At 41.5% G+C, this 22,904-nt stretch overlaps 1 protein-coding gene across 1 annotated transcript in view; it reads right to left on the bottom strand.

Moving 5' to 3' along the window:
• Nucleotides 1-367: 367 nt before the first annotated feature.
• Nucleotides 368-22,904, bottom strand: part of TEX14 (testis expressed 14, intercellular bridge forming factor) — a 105,636-nt gene continuing 83,099 nt past the window's right edge. Inside the window, exons 18-31 of the mRNA XM_075013913.1 lie at nt 21,627-21,746; nt 20,997-21,075; nt 20,058-20,148; nt 14,673-14,735; nt 12,868-12,995; nt 12,247-12,434; nt 9,999-10,098; nt 8,491-8,577; nt 5,198-5,275; nt 3,503-3,620; nt 2,283-2,378; nt 1,388-1,497; nt 904-967; nt 368-404 (exon numbers count right to left, since the gene is read on the bottom strand). Of these exons, the coding sequence (XP_074870014.1) occupies nt 368-404; nt 904-967; nt 1,388-1,497; nt 2,283-2,378; nt 3,503-3,620; nt 5,198-5,275; nt 8,491-8,577; nt 9,999-10,098; nt 12,247-12,434; nt 12,868-12,995; nt 14,673-14,735; nt 20,058-20,148; nt 20,997-21,075; nt 21,627-21,746 (1,359 nt within the window). The remainder of the gene's footprint in view (nt 405-903; nt 968-1,387; nt 1,498-2,282; nt 2,379-3,502; nt 3,621-5,197; nt 5,276-8,490; nt 8,578-9,998; nt 10,099-12,246; nt 12,435-12,867; nt 12,996-14,672; nt 14,736-20,057; nt 20,149-20,996; nt 21,076-21,626; nt 21,747-22,904) is intronic.

Genomic DNA, 22,904 nt, shown 5'->3' on the forward strand with positions numbered 1-22,904 from the left:
AAAGCAATGATCACATATGCTGTAATACCACATTCTACTCCTTGGCACTGAAAAGTTATAAGAGCAAGAGCAGCAACAGTAATTTAAAAAAACTAATTTTTGTCAATAACAAAAATTGCATAATGCAACAGGGCAAGAAATGCTTTAACTCATGGAAGAGAGTGTACAGGCTAGAGAGAAAATGAGGCAGCAGAAAGCTTAATAGGCACAGTTATATTTAGGAATCAAATCAATTTTGCAGCACAATACAGAGTGCTGCCTCTCATTTATGAATGACTGCTAAATAAAAATTAACCAAAATTGATATACCAGATTTACCAGCAGTTGGTGAGCAAACCATTCAGTCTTTTTTTTACTACTACTTTGATTACTTGGGTGCGCTGCTCTGATCAAGGACAATTATCCTGAAATTATAAAAAATATATTAAACAAAAAAAAATTTTGGCTTGCTTATGCAGTTCATAAGCAGTGCTGGGAAATGGGATTCTTAAGAACTCACTCTGGCTCCAGAGTGCTGAAACAAAAAGTACACCAAGCACATGAAGTAAGAGGAGAATGCACAAATTCTCTCACTTCCAGCGAAGTGTCAATTTGATTTGTACAGACATATCTCTGTCACAGATCCTCAGAGGTATTTGTGCACCTAATTCCCAATGGGAGTTGGAATCAATGAGTTAGATACCTAATTACCATTTAGGATCTGGTCTTTGAGAAGAATTTAATATAAGACCCAAAACTGTGTAAGTTTTGATGTAATATATTTCACTCCTTTGGCCAAAGATCAGGTTGAGAAACTTTTTTGTCTTTCAATTGTAACAGCTAAAATACAATGTGAATTTGGAGCACATATCTGGAGTCAGAACAAATGACTTTCCCACATGCAAACAGTTAAAATAGGTTTACCTGCATGGAGAAGGCCAAGGCAGCTGCTGCCATAAATTGGGTTTCTGATCCTCAGAATTTGTATCTAGAAAGGAAGTAAACCAGTATAGAAACAGTAAGAACATATGCAGCTTCCATTACTATACCTCATTACGAAAGCTTTGGGGTTTTTTGTCAACATGTAATGAAGAGATTGCTGCTACAGATCCCTAAGATGGGTCCATTAAGCTCCAATTATATTCAGAAACCAGCAGCTATATGTTTCTGTGCTTATACAGGTAAATTGTACTGTACCTTCTCTGAAAAACCATTTGCTGGGGAAAACATTCCTCACAGAACTGAACAAGTAAGGGGCTGACACCCTAAAGCCTGCAGGAGAAGCCCAACTGAAATTGTCTTAGATTCTGTTAACAAACGTGTAAAGTGAAAACTTAGCCCTTTCATTTCCAGATGTGTGTGTTTACATATACTGCCAAGATTTTCAAAACCATCTAGTAAGAAAGACCTTCAGTATTCCCTGCACAGCTTTTGGTCTCTCTGCTTTCTGCCCTGGTGTCACCTTCCTCTATTTCATTCTTCATTTCATCATCTCCTGGATCTTTAAGGTTTGTTGACCTTCAATGACAGAGATTTGTGTGTCAAATCACAATTGTATACTTTATTTGAGGGAAAATGAATAGATACCATTAATATACAAGTCTCTGAAAGAACAAAATATCTGTTTTTCAATCCTGTCCTCTTCTGAGCCAGGAGATCAATTGGCAGCTGCATATTACATTTACAATCAGACTCCATGCCCATCTTTCAAAGCTCAGGAATAATCACTTATGTCAGATGTGTACAACAGCAGCAGGCAGTGGCAGCTAGCCACCATATAGTATTTTACTTAGTTTGTGCTCAGCAGATGCATGAAACATTAAACATTCTATGCAAGCAATCCAAAGCCCATGTGATCGCCTGATACCTGTGCAGGAGCAGGTAAATATAGCGGCAGCAGCCCACCTCTGCTCTATGACGTTTGCCAATTCACAGTCAAGTGGTTTTGACAAATGATTGTCCACATCAGAACATTCTGTTTATAAAATCCTTTAATCTAAAGAATGTTCATGGCTCTTCTCTTTTTATATGTGTTCTTTTCTATTTTTGCAAACTCTACTCATGTGGCAGGTTACCTCCTGCTTTTGATGCATGCCCTTTCACAGCTATTGACAACTTTTACTTTTCACCTACCAGAGACTGCATTGATATCACAGTCTCGTCTCCCTAAGTCTAGTAGTGAGAATCCCAAATCTTCTCTGTCACCAGAGTGACAATCTGCTTTCTAGAAGATCCAACGTAGGCTCATGCACAAAATAAAAGCATAATATGCTTATTAATCAAATGTCCATTATCCCGCTAACCTGTCAAAACATCCCTGAGGATCTCCTAGAACTTCATCATCCTCAGCAATTGGCTGGAGAATTTTTTCTAAGAGATCATCAAGAGTTGAATGAGCCCTGTTAAATGACACATTAAAAAGAAGACAGTCTAAGTAAATATTTTGTATTTTGAACAATTTCTTCACCTGAATTACCAAAGATTAGTAAAACTGAGAGAACGTTTATTTTAAATAGCTAATTTATTTTCACTACTTGTTTTATTTACTTGTTGTCTCCCAGGTCTGGGGAAATTGGCCTGGCACCTTTATTATCATTTATCGTCAGTTTCATGTGCAGCTTCTTATTCACCAGTACAAAATTGCAGAGTTTGGAATGTAAAGCATTCATATTCCCCATTAAGGCCCACTGTCAGGTTCTGAATTTTCATTATCAAACATTAAAATGATAGAATTATATATGGAGCAGGAGTTATTTAAGTCAGGTATGTACTACAAGAGCAAGCAGAGCCATTCCTAGGGGAATGTGGGGTACCACAGTGAAGGGGACAGCCCCAGCTGAGCGAGGGTGGTGCCGAGGCACAGGCCGCTGAGTGTGTCTCTCCATTTCCCAGGCTCCCATCACTACAGTGAGTGAGGGAAGGCAGATCACTGCTGCCATCCCGCACCAGCTCCACCCCCATGATTAATCCCCAAAGCTGCCACTGGCCCTGCAGGCTTACCTAAATATGGTGGAGTGTCCCATCCATAGGACATTTGAGAGAAAGCCAATAGGTGTGGAGAAACACAACATATGGGTAGGGATATCCATTAAGGATTAATTTATTAAAGGGTAACCTTTATATCCTCAAAAAGAGGATAGAAAATAAATTTTTAAAGTTCAGGTAGGAGGTAGTAGGGAACAGTCAACTGTAAAAGAATCCTATTTAAACACAACACATGAAAGCAACCAACAGAAGATTGACACAGGTCCATGTTGCAGGAGTCCCTGAACTTCAGATTGCCAGAAAATGGGATTAGATGGCAGGATTGGATGAAAGTATCATTCAAAATTACTCTTTTCCACTCATTCCCTCTGAAGCACCTGGCACTGGTCTCTTGTCAGAGATAAGACACTGGGATAGATGGACCATTAGTCTGACCCAGTAAGGGCCACTCTAATGTAACATATTGAGCAAACTTTACTTCACCACCCAAGATATAAAGCACTTTGGAAACTGCCTCCTTACTCTTCCCTTTTAGTACCTTTCTGTTTCATCTGCTAGATTCAGTATCTCTTTAGTCCATAAGCTGTGATCTACCTCTCCCTTTGTCTCAAATTCTTCTTCCTCCTCTTTGTCTTCTGGGTTAATTTGAGTGAAAACTATTTGCACAAAAAGAGTGACTTTTAATGTCAAAGATACAGCTGGAGTGGGTAAAAAAATTACAATGAATTTGTACATCCTGCTCTACTTCAGAAACTTTCATTTGTCAATTTCTTTAGCATCCTGCCCAAAATCATCTGATTTTCTATTTAATAAATCCATTGTGGATCTATTTTTAGAAAGGGCCAGTACCAAGACCCCAATAAGTAGTGAAATCTACCAGCTTTCTGTCTTCACAGAAGCTAACATATGTTGTCAAAACAAAAAGCAGTCAAGTAGCACTTTAAAGACTAGCAAAATAGTTTATTAGGTGAGCTTTCGTGGGACAGACCCAAGAAGTGGGTCTGTCCCACGAAAGCTCACCTAATAAACTATTTTGCTAGTCTTTAAAGTGCTACTTGACTGCTTTTTGTTTTGATAGTGTATAGACTAGCACGGCTTACTCTCTGTTACTATTTAACATATGGTGGTGTGCTAAAACGGAACATGAATGAGGAAATAAATCTTTAATTTCTTCCCCTTGCCCTTCTACATATGGTAGAAATTCAAATGGAAACCTGTATATGTTGGCTTTGTTGCCCTATTTAACAGGGTCCAAAAATATTTATTTTTCTCTATACTTATCTAGTAAATTTTGTTCCCAGAAGCATGTGAATTAATTCACACCTGCCTTCTGCTCAGCTATGATAAGCAGGAGGCAGCAGGCTGTCACTAAAATGAAATCTGAAACAGCTATACTTTATGCAAATACAAAGCCCCATGTTGACTGACCAACAGACAACACATGATACTGCATTCCTCACCACCGAAGAACAAGATACACCTGTGTATGATACCACAATGGCTTCTTTACCTCAGGTAACTATTTTAAATCGGAAAAGATCGCACTCAACTTTTTGGAAGAGACCAACAAACTGCCAGTATCATCCCTGAGTAGCTTTTTAGCCTCTCAAGAGAGTAATTCATGTTTCTGACTTGTTTTCTCCTGCTTTTCCCCTTTCTCTTCAGCCTTCCTAATAACAAATGCAGAGTCCATTCATTAAAATTTATATTTGTATTCACTTGGTGGCTTGAGCTGCACATCTGGAACATCACTCATCTCTATTACCATTCTGGCTTTCAATGCATGGGAAATTCAGAATTCTTACCTTTGGTCTCTTAAAACAGAATGCAGAACACATGATATTGGATCTCTACATGCTCTGTAATTATGGTCAAACAGCTGCAATTGTCTTGGAGTACGAGCTCAGAGAGTTATAAAAATGTGAAAGGGTAATCTAAATACAAAATGAACTGTCACGTCATTAGGATGTATCCTTGGTAGAATGCATGGAACACTCTTTACTGATTTGTTCTTAGATTGACAAATTGAGTTCTCCTTTGTTGTAAAACCTGAGCCAGATGTTCATTATCCCTCCTTTCTTGGTTACAGTGCTTATCTTAGATGAAAACTGTAGTGTCATGATACAAGTTACACAGTTGTCATTTATTTTAAAATGAGAATGCTCTGGAGCAACATAAAAGTTATTTGTAATTACAGTCTCAATCCCACTGCTATCTATTATCTGCAACTAACCATTCATTGATATGTTGTGAGCACAGGATTTTTTCTCCTCCATGTCCTGATCGATGGCATCTTGCTTCTTTAAATTTTCTATTGAAAAAAATTAGCAATTGTTTCTTTACTGCTTCAGATACTGTTTCAAAATCCTTTCCATGCTGTTTGGAACAATGTATTATTTTTATGTCCATCTGCAGGCTAAGTATGTAATGTGAAACTGATACATAATTTAATCTTACAATTTGCCATAGGATCACAAGATACCTTCTCAATGTCAACCTTCTATTCCTTTGCTTTAGGACAGGAGTCAGCAACCCCCAGCTTGTGTGCCAAGAGTGGCACGTGAGCTGATTTTCCCTGACATGTGGGGAGTTGAGCCCTGACCCATCCCTCCTCCCTGATGCATGTGCTCCCTCTTCCATGCTCTCCACCTCCAAGAGCTGAGCTGGAGGCAGCAGAGGCAATGGGAAGTGGGGGAGGTGTGGTGTGCCTACAGGAGAGAGCCTCGTTCCTCTCCCTTCCCTGTCCAGCAACAACGGGCGTGAGCAAGTTGTTTCATAGCTGTGGCTGCCTTTGCCGATTCTGGAATGTCCTGGAGTGCTAGGTGGGAGACCCAGCTGAGGGGCAGGGACATTCCCCGTGCAGCAGCAGAGGACTTCAGGGAGCAAGTTGCTCCACAGCTGTATCTGTCCCTGCCCAGCGTGGAGCATCCGGGGAGCCAAGTGAGGGCACAGCTGGGGAGTAGGACCCTCCGGCATTGCGAGGTAGGTAGGGCTGCCTGTAGTGTGGGGTCTTTTGGTGGGGAAGAGGGACAGGGCAGCCTGGGTTTAGATGGTTGGAGTGATGGGACTGAGCCCAGGCTGGGTGTGGTCTGCAACAGGAAACTCAGCTCTGTGGGGTGGGAGCTGTGAGGTGTTATCTTGCCAGTCCCAAAGCACCCACAACAAGCTGAAGGCCACTGTGGGGGGAAAGGTCCATGCACAGACTCTACACCCTGACTAAATTCCAATTTGATCAACTGCTGCCCTAAAAGCATGCCAACAAATTCAGGTGGAAGTGGTATTTTTCAGTTTCCTCTGCAAAATCTTGTGTGCCCTTCATGTGTGTGTTGCTCAATTACTGCAGAATTCCACCATAAAGAAGGTTGCATTTCAGTTCAGAAACTGAACAATATGATTCCACCCCAAATAAGGTTCATTTCGGCTCAGAAACTGAATATGATTCTGCTGTGAGCTTCCCCACAGCAGTGCCACAAGAATCCTGGCAACACCTGCTGCAATGCATTAAGAATGTGAATGTCTACACAGCAGTACCCTGGCTTGCTGCATACAGAGTAAAAAGTATCATCAGCATTCGGACCATACACAGAGGTCAAAAAGTCAAATTCTGGCACTCTGCCTTGGAAAGGTTGCTGACCCCTCCTTTAGGATATGAGGAAACAAGTAGACAAGGTGTGTGTAGATGTAAAATTTCCAAAAAAAAAAAAAAAAAAGCACTTTTGGCTTTCATAAACAAATAATAACATGGCTGAATTAGTGTATTTTCACAAAGAGATTGAGATGGAAGATGTGATCAGAAGCAATATGTGACTTTGAATCTGTTTATCACTGTGGGGCTACGTCTACACGTGAAGCCAACATCGAAATAGCTTATTTCGATGTAGCAACATAGGCTATTTCGATGAATAGCGTCTACACGTCCTCCAGGGCTGGCAACGTCGATGTTCAACTTCGACATTGCGCGGCACCACATCGAAATAGGCGCTGCGAGGGTACGTCTACATGCCAAAGTAGCACACATTGAAATAAAGGTGCCAGGCGCAGCTGCAGACAGGGTCACAGGGCGGACTCAACAGCAAGCCGCTCCCTTAAAGGGCCCCTCCCAGACACAGTTGCACTAAACAACACAAGATACACAGAGCTGACAACTGGTTGCAGACCCTGTGCCTGCAGCATGGATCCCCAGCTGCCGCAGAAGCAGCCAGAAGCCCTGGGCTAAGGGCTGCTGCCCACGGTGACCATAGAGCCTCGCAGGGGCTGGAGAGAGAGCATCTCTCAACCCCCCAGCTGATGGCTGCCATGGAGGACCCAGCAATTTCGACGTTGCGGGACGCGGATCGTCTACACGGTCCATACTTCGACGTTGAACGTCGAAGTAGGGCGCTATTCCGATCCCCTCATGAGGTTAGCGACTTCGACGTCTCGCCGCCTAACGTCGAAGTTAACTTCAAAATAGCGTCCAACGCGTGTAGCCACGACGGGCGCTATGTCGAAGTTAGTGCCGCTACTTCGAAGTAGCGTGCACGTGTAGACACAGCTTGGGTGTCACATGTAAGAGCAGTGACTTTTCCATTATGCTGCAGAACCATGGAAAGAAATTGTAAATAAAATTAAAGTAGCAGAACCACTTTTTGCTCACTGCTGCAACCTAAAATATAGAAGAGTCCTTTGAGGATATGTTTGCCATTTGTTTGGGAATACAAAGGCATTAAATATTCAATTAAATTCTCCGAATGTAAGAAGTGTGGACGTAAGGTAAGAAACAGGAAGTAACTAATTTTGTACAACCAAGAGACTATTTAATGTAATACAGAGGGGAAACAGTGGTAAATTTTGCATTGTATTTTCTGACTGCAAATATGTGAAAATAGGGGAAGAAACTTAAATTATTTAGGCCGAGATCTTCAATAATGCCTGTGGGATTTAGATCTCCAGCTCTCATTAATTTTCATGGAGAACAAGCATCCAAATCCCCTCGGTATCTTTGAAGATTTCAGCCTCACTTCATGTGTGGAACTTGTTTCAATGTTATACTATAACAGTGCTCTGTGTAAGCTCAGCACTTGGGAAACTGCCCAGAAGAGATTCAGGTGACACCCAGTTGATCAGCAGAGCACCTACAGCCATGCATAGTGGGCAGCCTGTGTTTCTGTTCATGGTGCACATCCACACATGCCGTGGTGCACATAACAAAATGCATTCGGCCCATGGGTGGAAAAAGTGGAGGAAACACAGCTGCCATCATGAAATAGGATTACTGGTCACAACTGTTCTGTGATGTTTGTGAATCTGCAAAGTCAGGAACTCCATGGTCCAATGCATTATGAAACTTAGTGCCAGTTATGTAAGTTGTTGACATTTAATTTGTTACTCAGATCCTGGCAATCACTGGCTCAAGAGCTCCATATGGTCACCTATGCATTTTGTATTAGTATACCATGTTGGGAAATTCAGATCACCCATAGGAAGATCACAGATATAAAATGCAACTGAAAAGCCCCACAACATTTTGGTATTAATAGCGCTTACCAATTTCATCAAGTAACTCCTGAGCTGGTAGAGGCAGCTCAGTCATAAAGTAGTCTGATGCCTGGGAGAAAGCTGGGCTTGAATCAGCTAGAAAAAAGAGTTTACTCAGCTAATACCAATGAATAACTACAATACAAGCTCTGATTATGACAACATCTAACAAACCTTCCTTGAGATGGGCTCACTCAAATTCCACAAAACACTCTTATTAAATCCACTATATATTTTAAAAACTCAGTATGCCTGCCTGCGAGTCTCTTCAAGAACTCCTAAACAGTAAGAGCCAGGGCCACTAAATTTGACATACAGCTTCCTCTTATCATAAAGTAAAACAAGATGAGGGTTTGGTTGTGACAGGACAATAAGACATTCCTGGAATTCAAATGTGTCTCTTACAATGGAAATGTAGGCATGTGGTAGCAGGGACAGTTATACTGTTGAATGAGCACAGGGGAGCAGGAAGGGGCTAGAGATGGAAACCAGAACAGCTATAACCCCACTGGACCAGTAGGGGGCTGGGTGGAGAAAGGGTCTATATATTTCAAAGAGTTTTTCTATTTGTGTGTCTGTTTGTCCACCAGCCAAGAGCCATGCACCTCTCCCCCCAGCTGTGCCCACTGCAGCTGCAGTGGCCAAGGACAATCTAATCTACTGCACGGAGAGAGGGCTGGAGTTGTCCTCTCTTCCTGGAATAGCCTGAATACTGAACCACTTATCTCCAGCTCCACCCCAGAACAATGATTTAAAAGAAGAAAACCAAAATTTATTCGAGTTAAGGACCAGAGCAATGCCAAGTAAATCTTCTAGTAACTTCATAATTTAAAGTTAGACAAAGAGCTAGACTTGCAGTCACAGGCCTTAATTTTGTGGATGCAATTTGGAGACAACTATTATGTGCACATACAATTTATGTCTATGGCAGTAGGGGCTTGTCTATACTAGCTCTCTACTTCGAAGGGAGCGTGGCAAGTAGGGTGTTGGGAGGTTATTAATGAAGTGCTGCAGTGCATATGCAGCACTTTATTAAGCAAATTCCCCACTGCGGCAACTTCAAAGTGTTAAACTTCAAATGCCGGGTTGTGTCTAGCCGTGGCTCACCCACCAGTACTTCGAAGTGCTCGAGGTTCTTTGAAATACTGGCAGGTGAGCCGCGGCTAGACGTGAGCCGGGACTTTGAAGTTTAACACTTCGAAGTTGCAGTGGGGGGAATTTGCTTAATGAAGTGCTGCATATGCACTGCAGCACTTCATTAATAAACTCTCAACACCCTACTTACCATGCCCACTTCGAAGTAGGGAGCTAGTGTAACAAGCCCTACTTGTCCAAATTCTTAATCTCAAAGTGCAAGCAGGAAATCTGGAATCTGAGTAACCTAATAAAACCATTTGCAAATTAAAAACTGCCCAGTATTTTTTGTCCCTGCAAAAATAGATACCTGGTTAAGCCAAGTTGGAAACGTGTTCCTTACAATAATACAACTGTGATATTTCTCTAAAAACCTGCTGTACCTTTCTGTAGGTCACCCTGCTGAGTGACAGGAAATGGATTACAAGATTCTTTCCTGGTCCTTCTCAGAAGTGAAGAAGTACTGAGCGTAGACAAACCGCCCTGTAAAAGACCATGTATAAATGAAGCACAGGAGTATAAATTTTTTTCTGCATTCTTCTCCTCTGCTAAACCCTAGATGAGAGGAGGCATTAACCCAGTAGCATGAAGTTCATCTGTTCTGTCCTTTGTGCTGGCCCATAACCTGAAAGGCACTTAGAGTGTAGCACAGAATACAAACAGGAAGACAAGGAGCTTCTGTTCAAATTCAGCAGCCACCCTTCAAAAAAACATTGTGATGGGTCTTCTCAGTGCTCTACGAGTCCTTAATGATACTATCAGATCATCCCATTTTCATCTGTTTTAACCCTTCACTGGACCATAATCAACCTCCTTCCAGCTACAGGTAATTGGACAGGACTCTGTCAGGAAGCCAATTTGGTCATCCCCTGAGAGGCACTGAACCCCTCAGTCTATGCTAAAAGTTTCTTGATGTTTGTATATGTGCACATGCAAACTTGTAATTATAAAAGCTAGTCATCACATATATGAACATGTTCTCACGAAAGAAGTAGGGACTGCTCAGTACCAAAAGTTTTTGAGGGATTTTTCAAGGGAGTACCTAAGTGACAACAGTGTAAATTTCATTGCAGTGCAAGTCCTCTATCCTGTAAATCTCAAGCAGCAGAGCTGACTCGAGGACAGTTAATGGGGCTGCCTCTGTGCTGGATGAACAAACTAATTCAATCTTTAAAGGGAAATCTCCCCAAAGAATAAAAATAAGAAAGGCATTAAGGCAACTGTTTATATATAATCTTTTTGAATAACAATCTAACTAATGTTCTGAAACCAGAATACTTTCAGTGCCAAAAAGATCAGCTCAAAACACTAAGATTTCCTTGGAAAGCTGGCATGTTTATACAGTGAGGGTTTTTTGACAAAACAATTGATACTGTAATGCCAATTCTGTCACTTAGTAAAGGACAAATTAAACCTTTTAAAATGTTCATTTTCTGAATGCTGTGAATATCCAAACTATCTTTGTACCCAGGATGCTTCCATTTGTTTCTTAAGAAACCATTCATCCTTGCCTGTGCCTCCTTCCCAGCCCCATTTAAAGACAGCTTTACTAAGTGCAGCTTGAAATTTAAAAATCTGAAAACTCTCACGTCTTATTGAGGAGATGTAATTCTCACCCTTCTCAATATCAAGGAGTTTACAAATTAGTTGCAAATTCTATGGTACTGTTATCTTCTGAGATACCACCTCCTGCTACATGCACACAATTCTTTGGATTGAGAGTGGGAAAGATCCTAGAGGCTACGTCTACACTACCCCAAAACTTCGAAATGGCCATGCAAATGACCACTTCAAAATTTACTAATGAAGTGCTGAAATACATATTTAGCGCCTCAGTAGCCTGCAGGCAGCCATGGCACTTCGAAATTGCCACAGTTCACTCGAAGTTGGTGGGGTCCTTTCAAAAAGGACCCCCGTCTGGATGAGCCACGGGGCTGCGAGCTGTGGCAATTTCAAAGTGCCACGGCCACCCGCATGCTAATGAGGTGCTGCATAGGTATTTCAGCGCTTTATTAGTAAACTTCGAAATGGCCATTTGCATGGCTATGTCAAAGTTTTGGATAGCGTAGACACAGCCAGTATGAAGAATTCCCTGTTTCATTCTTGATCAAACAAGATGAACTCTAGATCAAGCAGTATAACAGCTAACTTTTAGTAGAACTCATATTCAGTATAACATTTTACTTTCCTCTTTGTTTTTCTATATACTTAGCTATGTGAGACACTGATAAGCGAGTTGCACTGAGGAACAAGAAAGTTCCTGCCTACCAATAATGTGCCAAAAATTAAGCTAAATGAAAAAAGTTACTTTCTCTATTTTACTATGTCCTTCACAGCATACCAAGCCTATCCTGAATTCACAAATTATTAGAGGATATTATTATACTCCATTATATACACACAGAATATTCAAACTCTTATTAAACATAGAAGGTAACATCCTCAGTCCTATGCAGTCAATAGAAGTTTTGTCAATGACTGCAACAAAGCTGGGATTTAACCAAAATCTTCACAAAATTACATGATTTCATATACTTCTTGCAGTTATATTATGGCATTTGAAAATATACAACAGGAGAAAGCATTTAGGAACTTTGCTGGGATACAAGAAGTAACATTTCCTACACTTACAGGTTCGATTAATTCAGAGAAGTAAGTTTCTGAGGAAAGAAAGGGGCTCTCTGAGTTCTTTCCTTTCTCATGGGCTGTAATGAAGCTACTTGACATTGTTATGGAAGTCTCCTGAGTAGCCCAACAAGAGGTATCAAGGGGAATTTCATGGTCTCCACATTTCTTGAGGGACGATGATATTTTTTTCCCTGGGGAAAAAATGTGAGAGGAAAGCTTTTTTACTTTTTATTCTGTTGTAGCTAAGTTGCTGTTGCATTTTAATATATACAGAATCAAATTTTTTAAAAAGTCAGGCAGGTAATTGCATGGCTAATTTACACAAGTGGTTGCACAGCCAACTTTGAAAAACACTGGCCCACAAACTTGCTCCCTGCACAGAAATTCTGTGCACTGTTACCAATTGTGGCTGGTGTCTCCAGTTCACCCATGACAAAGAGGACACCCACTCATGAATCTTTGACTTCTCAACCACTAGAGACACCGAATTAATGAAGATGGAGCACAACAAAGTGGTATTTTTTTCAATAATACATAAGCTCAATAAATAAAAGGTAATGGAAAACTTGGTTCCTAGCCCCAAAGGGCAGAGTAATTCTCTGATCCTCTTTCCTCTGCAGTTACCTGGGCTGAGTGGAGTGCTGACACTAGTTGGTGCATGATTGGCTCTGGGTGTTTTACAAGATGTAGCCTTCCTAGAGTTCTCTTGCTCACAGGAAATACTGGACAAATCCTGAATATCTGTCAATGATCTAGAGATGTGACAGTAAAAGAGTTTCAGGGGATTAGAGGATCTGCTTTTAACAGTTACCTCCTTACACATTCTGTGGTACTACATCACCATGCTTTCAGTTTCTAGAATGTTCTGTAGAATTGGATTTTCTAGAGGGAAATGAGAGATTCCTTAGTACAACTGCATGTGGAATTCTCAAAAGGCTATAGAATATCTGGCACAAAAATCCAAAAGAGCTTAGAAAGAGAAAGGTTATCTTAGTTACCTACCTACAGTTTCTCTTCTGTACACTAATTCTATTCTACAAAGAGGTCATTAGGGGATTACGACTCTTCAAGAGAATGCTAACAAAACTGTCTCCACAGGTCAGGAGAAGATCTCAAGACTTAAACAAAAGAAATTTCAGGTGGAACACAGACAAATGTGGTGCTCTTGGTTCTTGCAACTTTAGTTGTTCTTCAAGTAAATTAGTTGGACTAATTAGACACACATAATCTAGAAAGACCTTCATGTCTTCTTGAGGGCTTAAAGGCTTGAAGGACTGAGGCCAAACTGAGGAACTCACCATGACCACCAGCTACAATCTGAAGTTTCCCCTTACAACTGTGACTTAATAGGCTTTGTTAATCACAAGGGACATTACACCTGGACAGCAACGAAGGGTCCTGTGGCACCTTATAGACTAACAGAAAAGTTTTGAGCATGAGCTTTCTGATGCATCTGATGAAGTGAGTCTGTGCTCAAGAAAGCTCATGCTCAAAACTTTTCTGTTAGTCTATAAGGTGCCACAGGACCCTTCGTTGCTGTTACAGATCCAGACTAACATGGCTACCCCTCCGATACTTTACACCTGCACAATTATTTCAATTTATGTGTGATCTTCATCCTGTTTTTTAAGCTCCTTTTTCAATTTAAAATCAAGGCCCAGAAGTTCCTTCTTCCAAGTGCTCCTGTACTACACCAAATTAATAGGTTGAAACCTTCCATCATATTAGTGGCAGTCTATATTTTGCTGTGAAAAATATTTAACAGGAAACTAATAATCTTCTCTCTCAAAAAAGAAAAGCCATTTTATTTGCATCTTCTATATAACATATTCAGAGGGAACAGTGATTCCCTAGTACAGTAAATTCTTTCATATCCAGCACGCTTGGGACTGTGAGGTTGCTGGATATTTAAATATTCTGGATAATAAGAGAGGTATACCTCGCAATGCATAACTCTAAAGAAAAGCAAGATTAGATATTAAGAAACAAAAATATATGCAGAGTACTTTATTTACCAACAACAGTAGTATTGGACATTCTAAACTTATACTGTATTTGCTGTAGTTATTTGTATTTACTTTCACTATACTGTACCGATAGAAAACATAACTAACATTTACTTATGGTTACAATGCCAGTTATTTGAGAGTTCTGGGTAATGGAACGCCAGATATGAAAGAGTTTACTGTACTTGAACTTCTATGCACAATATACAATTGACATTCTATTTCATTAAATGAATTACTCATGCATATAAACATAATTTGATGTAAACCAAAGCTAACTGTGGATGCTTGATTTTTTGTATCTATGCCCCCTGCTAATCATGATGAAATATTATTCCTGAAATTGGCATGGCATCCTGTTGTTGAATTTCTGGTCCATTCGCTCCAGTTTCACTATGAAAAACACGTTATGTGTGTTCTTACATATTTTTCTCTTTGAACTCTTTTGGTGTCTCCTTAAGTATCTTTTCTTGTGCTGCTTCAGCACTGGAAAGAGAAAAAATAAGAGTTCATATTCAACAATTCTCTCGGAAAATCATGAAAATAAACTTTTAAAAAGAACATAAAGGAAACTGAACATATTTAAAAGATTAGCTCTGTGGTGGTAGCATGAAGCTTACAAAAATATTGAAGCATGGATATAAAGTGGTCAGAGAAAAGACGATGTACATAGTGGATATGAATCTGTACTGTATCTTATACAATCAATGTATGCAATATAAATGAAAGTTGTTCCAAAAAAACTATTAAAAAATTCAATCAAAACGTGTAAGACTTTTTGTTACTTCTTTTCCCCCACATTTTCCCTGTCTTTTCTGTATTCTAAATTATGTAGGATTTTTTCTTATTAGGTGTATATACACAACATCTTGCACAGTAGGGCATGATTTTAGCTGATGTCTCTGTGTATTACTGTAATACAAACAAATTAGAATAATGGAAACATAAAAACCCCATCTGACAGTTCAGCATGGCTGCATGTCTCCAAACATTGAGCTATTAATAGCAAACAGGGGTCATGGGCAAGTCTACTTCACATTCTGCCTCCTCCCTTTCAGAAGATAAATAGACCTCCACACAGAAGGGACAGGGAAACCATCCCTGTGACTGCTTTGCCTCTGCACAACAAACTTGAGCTCTCCGTCCACAGAAACTGTGCTGCCACTAGCTGTTACATTCACTCAATACATCCCGTTCCGCCATGAAGGTAACGGAGACAGAAAACTTCTTCAGTCACCCTTGAATAAGGCTCCTACCCAGCCTGAAATACTCCAAGTAATAACCCAGTAGTCAGAAATGGTGCATACAGACCGGCTGTTGCTTGTGGACTTATCTCTCTGCACCAGACACACACACACATTATCAAAACAAAAAGCAGTCAAGCAGCACTTTAAAGACTAGCAAAATGGTTTATTAGGTGAGCTTTCGTGGGACAGACCCACTTCTTCAGACCATAGCCAGACCAGAACAGACTCATCTGGCTATGGTCTGAAGAAGTGGGTCTGTCCCACGAAAGCTCACCTAATAAACCATTTTGCTAGTCTTTAAAGTGCTACTTGACTGCTTTTTGTTTGATAGTGTATAGACTAGCATGGCTTCCTCTTTGTTATTACATACACATTAGGTCTCCCTTATTTTTCATAACTTTGTGATTTTATGGGGTTTACTATTGTACCATCCCTTCAACCAGTATATACTGTACAAGGCTTGCTCTCCAACAGGCAGGGAAACTGCCCAGCCAATTACTAAGAAACAGCAACGCGGGGCAAAATGCAGTGAGTCCTTGTCCCAGCTTCCCTCCCATATCCAGCTCCATCCAGGATTCAAACTAAGGCTGCATCTGCACTATGAGATAAATCTGAACTTAAGGCAGTTAGCTCGATACTACCACGTGATTGTCTTCGTTGTTAATACTGTTAGCTCAATTTAGAGAGCACTAATATCGATATCATAACATCACTGAAATAACCTGGGTGTAGTATTATGTTCAAATTTAAATGTTTGAATAAAGGCCATTGTGGAACTGCCATGTCTTAAAATTTAATTTATTAGCCTCCAAAAGTGTCCTGTATGTATCTCACAAAGCTATGCAGTTACCCACCATATATGGTCGCTTCCATCTTCGCTGCTCTCCAGGTGCGCAAGAAGTAGGTCACGGGAAGCCTGCAAATTTGAATTCATCACCAGCAACCCCTGGAACTATAAGGTGCGCCCAGAAGCTAGAATTTCTTTTACCCATCACATCACACTGCATCTGTAGCCATCACACCAATAGCCATCTCTTACAATCATGAGCAACCAGGGTAGTAATCTGCTTAGTAGTTCTCAGGGTCACAAAAGAGCTCCAGCATGGAGCCATCAAGAGATTCTGGATCTTCTTGCACTTTGGGAATAGGAATCAGTGGCAAGCAGACTTTGGGTGTCCAAGAGAAATGTATGCATACATGACAAGATGTTGCAGATGTTGACTGCCAGAGGTCACTTCCAGAACTCTATGCAATGCCAGCTGAAGGTGAAAGAACTCCGGCAGGTGTTCCACGAAGTCCAGGAAGCCAACCGACGGTCCAGGTCCTCTCCGAAGACCTGCCAGTATTATGAACAGCTGCATGTGCTTCTTAGGAGGGATCTGACCACTTTGTCCACTCTTCATTTTGACCCTTGTGGAGGCCCAGGTCTGGAGTCCGGGGTGAGCTGAGAGGAGTGGGTGGGCCAGGAGGAAGACCCCAAAGGAGAGAAGGATGGTGATAACCAGCAGGGGTCAAAGGAAGCTGTTTCTGACAGCCTGAAGCTCTTCACCACAGACCTGGACCCAGCCCCCTCTACACTGGTCCACTCTACACTGGCCCCCGAGCCCCCAGGGCCCAGCTGTTCTGGTGAGTACTTTTTTTCTGAATGCTAGGCAGGTTGCATCTGGGTATAGGTACAAGTATGGTCATGGGTATAGGTTTTCTATTGACCTGTGCCCCGCAGGACAGCATGTTAACATTTCCGGGGATGGAGCACTTACCCATTTTGGAGAGCTCCTTGAAGGCCTTATCCAGGCACTCATGTATTTTTTGCATCAGGTTTTTGGACAGGACTTACTTAGTTTGGCTTCCATGGTAGCACACCTAGACATACCAGGCAACCAGATAGCAATCTGGTGCCATGGCGACACATAGCATTCATGCAGATTTTCAAGGCTTGTGGTTACACAGGATGAGCTGCTCTTCTTTTTCACTGTCTGTTATTTTTAGGAGGGTGATGTCTCCTTTGGCAACCTAAAGAAGCATGGGAAATTGGATTGTATTTCTTTGTAATGCTCCCTGTCCTTTTACATTTACTTGGAATGTACTGCCACACCATGCCGCTGTCGGGCACTCCATCTCACCACCATGTGGCTGGCAGGCTCTCTGGTCCTTCTCGCCTCTCCATTCTCTTTCCCCTTGCATTTCCTTTCACTTTACAGGGATCCCTCCCTACCCAGCTGAAACGAATCAAACCCCTCTCCACCCTTCCCCCTCACCACATAGCTGCAGACGCTGCTACCACAAACTAGCATGTCCAGCACAGATGGGTTTGCCCTCCTTTTTGTGGCGTTTTCTTCCCTGCTTAAGGCTACTCCTGGGACGACCAAGAAAAAAATTTTCCCCCAACCAAGCAAATGGCTAGAAAACTTCCCTCCCTACATCATTTATTTTCACTTCTCAGGGATCCCTCCCCACCCTGCTGTCCATGTGGATGGAATCAAACCCCTCTCCACCTTTCTGCCTTGCCAGCCTTTGTGGACCCAGCTCCTTGCGGAGGATTGCTGAAAATAATTTTTCCCCTGTTTCAAGACACCTTCCTGATTATCCTGCTGTGTCCCTCACTCCTTGTAAAGCAAACAATTGCTTACCATGTCCACAAGGAAATAGTCTGGATAAATGAGGGCTTGTGCAATGCACGCTTTGAATCCCATCCTTAAGAAGCACCCCTTTCTCTTTATATACTCAGAGGTCAGGTGGGTCAGGGCCATGATAAGGATGTGCACGCCATCTATTGCCCCACCGCAGTTATTAAACCCCAGGGCAGCAAAGCCATCCACTATGACCTGTACATTTCCCAGGGTCAGAGTCTTCTTCAGGAGACGCCGACAGAGTGCCCTGGCTATCTGCACCATTGCAACCCCACTGTAGACCTTCCCACCCTGAATTGATTTGCCACTGACCGGTAACTGTTGGGCAAACTTACACAGAACCCACTGCCGCTCGCTTGTGAACTGTTAAACCCAGCCTCATTCTTGTGTTGCTGCTCTGCAGGGTGGAGGCCAGCACATCACAAAATTCTATAAAAGTGGACTTATGCATGCAAAAGTTCTGCAGCCACTGCTGGTCGTACCAGGACTCCAAAACGATACAGTCCCATCACTCTGTGTTGGTCCCACAAGTCCAAAAGCGCCGCTCCACTCTCAGCAATGCATCCAGGGCAGCCAGGGTTTGTGAGTTCTTGGACTGCAGTTGAGTGGTTTCCTCTTCAAAATCTTCATCATCATCATCATCATCATCGTCCTCATCCTCAAACATCATTTCCCTTTGTATTAGAAAGAAAAAGTGCACGACAGTCCGTGAAGGTGCTGTAACGGTGTGTGTAATGACTTGAAGCATTTGAGGATCCATGATTGCACTAATGCTGTGATGGCGAAAATGGTGCAATCTGCCATTCATTTTTGCGCAGTTAGTGGGTGCTCTGCATGCTGGGGTAGTGACATCAAACACCCACAAACACTGCAACAGTTTTTTTTTTTTTACACACAACTCATTGGTATAAAACCCCCAGAATGCAACAAGGCTTAGGCACTTTGGGATAGGTACCCACAATGCACTGCTCACACATTCAGACTTGGATAAGGCAGTGGGGACACCATAACTCGACACAGAGAAATGGTGGGTTGAATTTCCAGGTTTGAGAACACATAAATTCAAATTCATATGAACAAGGTTAAAAAATCAAATTTATTAAAAGTCAAATTTATCTCATAGTGTAGAGGTAGCCAAAGGCAAGAAATTGCCATCAGTGAATAGGGTGTGCTTTGTTCATGGCAAGTCCAATAAGAAGTGAAGTCCAACAACAGGCCCTTAAGCAGCAAAGCCTTGGGAGCCTTTGCAATATTATTTGAAATATAAATAAAAATAAAACAACATGGTTTCAGTTAAAAGTCAAGCTCTGCTTGTGTCTTTCTTTGTAATTTATCAGATGTTTACGGGCTGCTGAAGTTTCACGTTTCAAATGTATTAAAACAAGCAGAAGAACATGAACCAACAAATGTACTTCTCTATTGCATCCTTCCCCTACTACACACCTCCTTCTACTTCTTTTTTGTCTTTTTAAACAGTTAGCTTTGGGTCAGGAGCCATATCTCTCTATAGGCTTTTAGAGCACAGCCACAACATAAACAGTAACGGACAATGCAACCTGAGCTACAAAACTAAGACACAACACACAGCAAGAGCTCTGAATCTTAATTATCTGGCATTAGTCTCTTTAACATGGTATCATTTCAGTATATGAACTACATCTAACACACATAGAATTATTTTCCTATTTTAACCTTAATTCCCTTAACAAGCAAAGACCCAGACAGTAAGAAAGTAAAAGGTAAAACCTTATCCATCAGGCTTGTAAAAGCGCTGTCAATATTGTTCTGTCTAGAAAATACACAGATCACCATTTTGAAAAACACCACAGACAGCTTATTTGAGCACTGGGTATTTCAGAAGATTTAATAAAGAGAGAGTATTTTCCGTAGAACTTAATTTTTATTTGAAGTGGCATAATAAGTCTTTCTACCTGGCTACAGGAGTATGGTTAACTTGATTTACTCCCACTTCATTAGTGCCACGACTCTTTACTGCTTCACTGCAGAGAAATATTTTCTCTCCTGAATACAAATAGCAAATGTTCTGTTATTGGGTTTTGCAAATAAATGGTGAGACATAGCTTACTGAACAGGAAATTACAACTTTAGTATATTTTCAGTTCTTGTGGCCTCTGCCCTGGTCGTTCTAAGCGACAAAAGCATTTTTAAAGATTGATTTTCATAAACATATCCTAACTACCAGCTATCCTGCCAATGGGGGATTACTGAAACATTTACAAACCCTCACTGAATAAGAACTGGCAAAAAATAGACATACAATACTATACTTTGTATTCCAGACATATTATTTCAGGCCTAACAGGTCTCATACCCCAAGGAAGTCTAGGAATCAGAATATTAGCATAGATATAAAAATTCTAATTCGATTTCCATGTCTCCTGCTAGCACATTATGCAAATCTGTTAACTCAGCAATAAGTACAAAAGAAATTGGTCACAACAGATTTTTGGCTGTAGTTCTACACATGTATGATCAGAACTTCACAACTCCAGTAATTCGTTGATCATGCATCCTCAATTTCCATTAAACTCACAGGGAATGGAGGCAACTAGGCCCATATGAGTCCAATTTCAGCTTCCTACTGGGAAAGCTATTGACTAAATATTAGATCTACTAACATTTGGCAGTCCTGCACCACAAAAGGAAGGACACGTGAGTATCCACTGCAAGGTGGAAATGTATAACAAACACATATTTAAATAGAGTTGATGTAGCTGTGCTGGTCTCAGAATATGAGAAACACAAGGCAGTTGAGGCAGTATGCTAGTGAAAGAGACAAGCTTTCGATCCTCAAAGAGCTCTTCCTCAGATCTGGGATGGGTAACCAGAATGTCTAAACTATGCATTACCTGATCCTGCATCAGTAGACAGTGGTTTCTGTACATAGCCTTCTTGGGTTGCTTCTAATTTATCTTCAGAACTTGAGGTCTGAAGAGACAGAATGCATCAAACCAAATTTCTCACAGGCAAGCTGTAAGAGGAGAACCCTTGTCCCTGTACAATGTATACCTTAAACACTGTGAAGAGAAGCAAATATTTCAGGAGCTTCTCATTTTCAGTCCAGTAATGAACAGCGTGCATTGTATCTGACAACCTCCACCAAATTATTTCATCTCTAGGAAAGGAATAAAAACCACTTCCCAAACACTCAACAGTAAAATGAAGAGCGCTAGCAGGGGAACACTTAATGACAGTGTGGTCAAAAACTTTTGTAGTCTAACAGCTGAGTTTTTAATTTTAAGATTACAAAAAAGCCAAAAGTTTCCTGTAAAAATGAGCAGCAGAACATTACTTAAGGAATAGGCCTAGTTGTTTCACAGGTACAGATTTATAAGAGGGCATGGAAAAGAAGAGTTTGCTGATACAGATCTCACAATAAAGACTGCTCATTTTCACATCAACAAAAACAAAAACACAAGATTTTTCATTTGCCCTTCAGCTTGAGATACATTTTACTCCTGTGTTGATTTTGGTTTTACCTCTTGCTCTGAGCTTTCCTGAACTGCGGGAGGGAAAAAATAATCTGGATCAGGAGTGAAAAACTCATCTGATATGTCAGGAGAGGAATTGAGGGAACCAGTCAATTCACTTGAATGCCCCTGTGAAAGATGTAATAAAATATCATACAATTACAGAGCTGTCACAACTATGTCCAAACTGTATAATATACTCTCAGGCAACAACATGTTTGCTATTCTATTGTTTGTAATTTCAGATTAGAACCCTTTAAATTTCCTTCACTCCAGTATATAACTTTTATTCTGCTTACATTTTTAGTAATTCCACCTTTAGGACAGCTATTACATTTACATTATTCCTTTGGAATTACCACTTCAGTTATTATGAGATTATTGTGATATAGCTGGTGTACCACCTTGGGCAGTGGGCCCATCAAATCCCAGGGAAGCTGAGTTGCAGCTATGCTAAAGGAGTGTCCAGAGAGTCTTCCTACCAGGACATTAAGGCTTGGTCTAGAATACAGAATTGGGTCAACATAACCTGCCTTGCATTGACCTAGCTGTGGAAAAGCCCTCAGTTAAATTTGGCTTCTGCCAATGTAAGTGCCTTTCTACTGTGATTTCATAACATATCCTTCCTGAATGGCACAGAGTCACAGTCAACAGGTTGACACAATGACAGTGTAGATCAGGATCAGCAACTTTGCGAGGCAAAGAGCCAAAAAGAAAAGTTACTCACCGTAGTAACGGTGGTTCTTCGAGATGTGTCCCCGTGGGTGCTCCACAATAGGTGTTGGGCTTGCCCGGCGCCGCAGATCGGATCTTCCAAGCAGTTTCTGCCGGACCGCGCATGCGCCGGCGCGCGCCACTCCCTTGCGCGCTCCTGGCCATGTGCGCGATCCGGTCCCCGCCAGTTCCTCGACCAACCGCCTCGGGTGCCCCTGCAAAACACTAACAGAGATCCGAAGCGGGGAGGATGGGCGGGTAGTGGAGCACCCACGGGGACACATCTCGAAGAACCACCGTTACTACGGTGAGTAACTTTTCTTTCTTCTTCGAGTGTCCCCGTGGGTGCTCCACAATAGGTGACTACCCAGCAGTAACCCAAGATAGGAGGTGGGTAATCGGATTATGTGCAGCTTGTCCCCGAGAGGACCGCTGCAGAGAGACGGGTATCCTCTTGGAATACCCTGTGAAGGGCGTAATGTTTGGCAAAGGTGTCGTAGGATGACTCGGTCGCCGCTCTGCAAATGTCTTTTAACGCAACGCCCTTGAAAAAGGCTGTTGATGCCGCCACCG

Source organism: Carettochelys insculpta, chromosome 19 (genome assembly GCF_033958435.1).
Source record: "Carettochelys insculpta isolate YL-2023 chromosome 19, ASM3395843v1, whole genome shotgun sequence".
Taxonomy (NCBI): Eukaryota; Metazoa; Chordata; order Testudines; family Carettochelyidae; genus Carettochelys; species Carettochelys insculpta.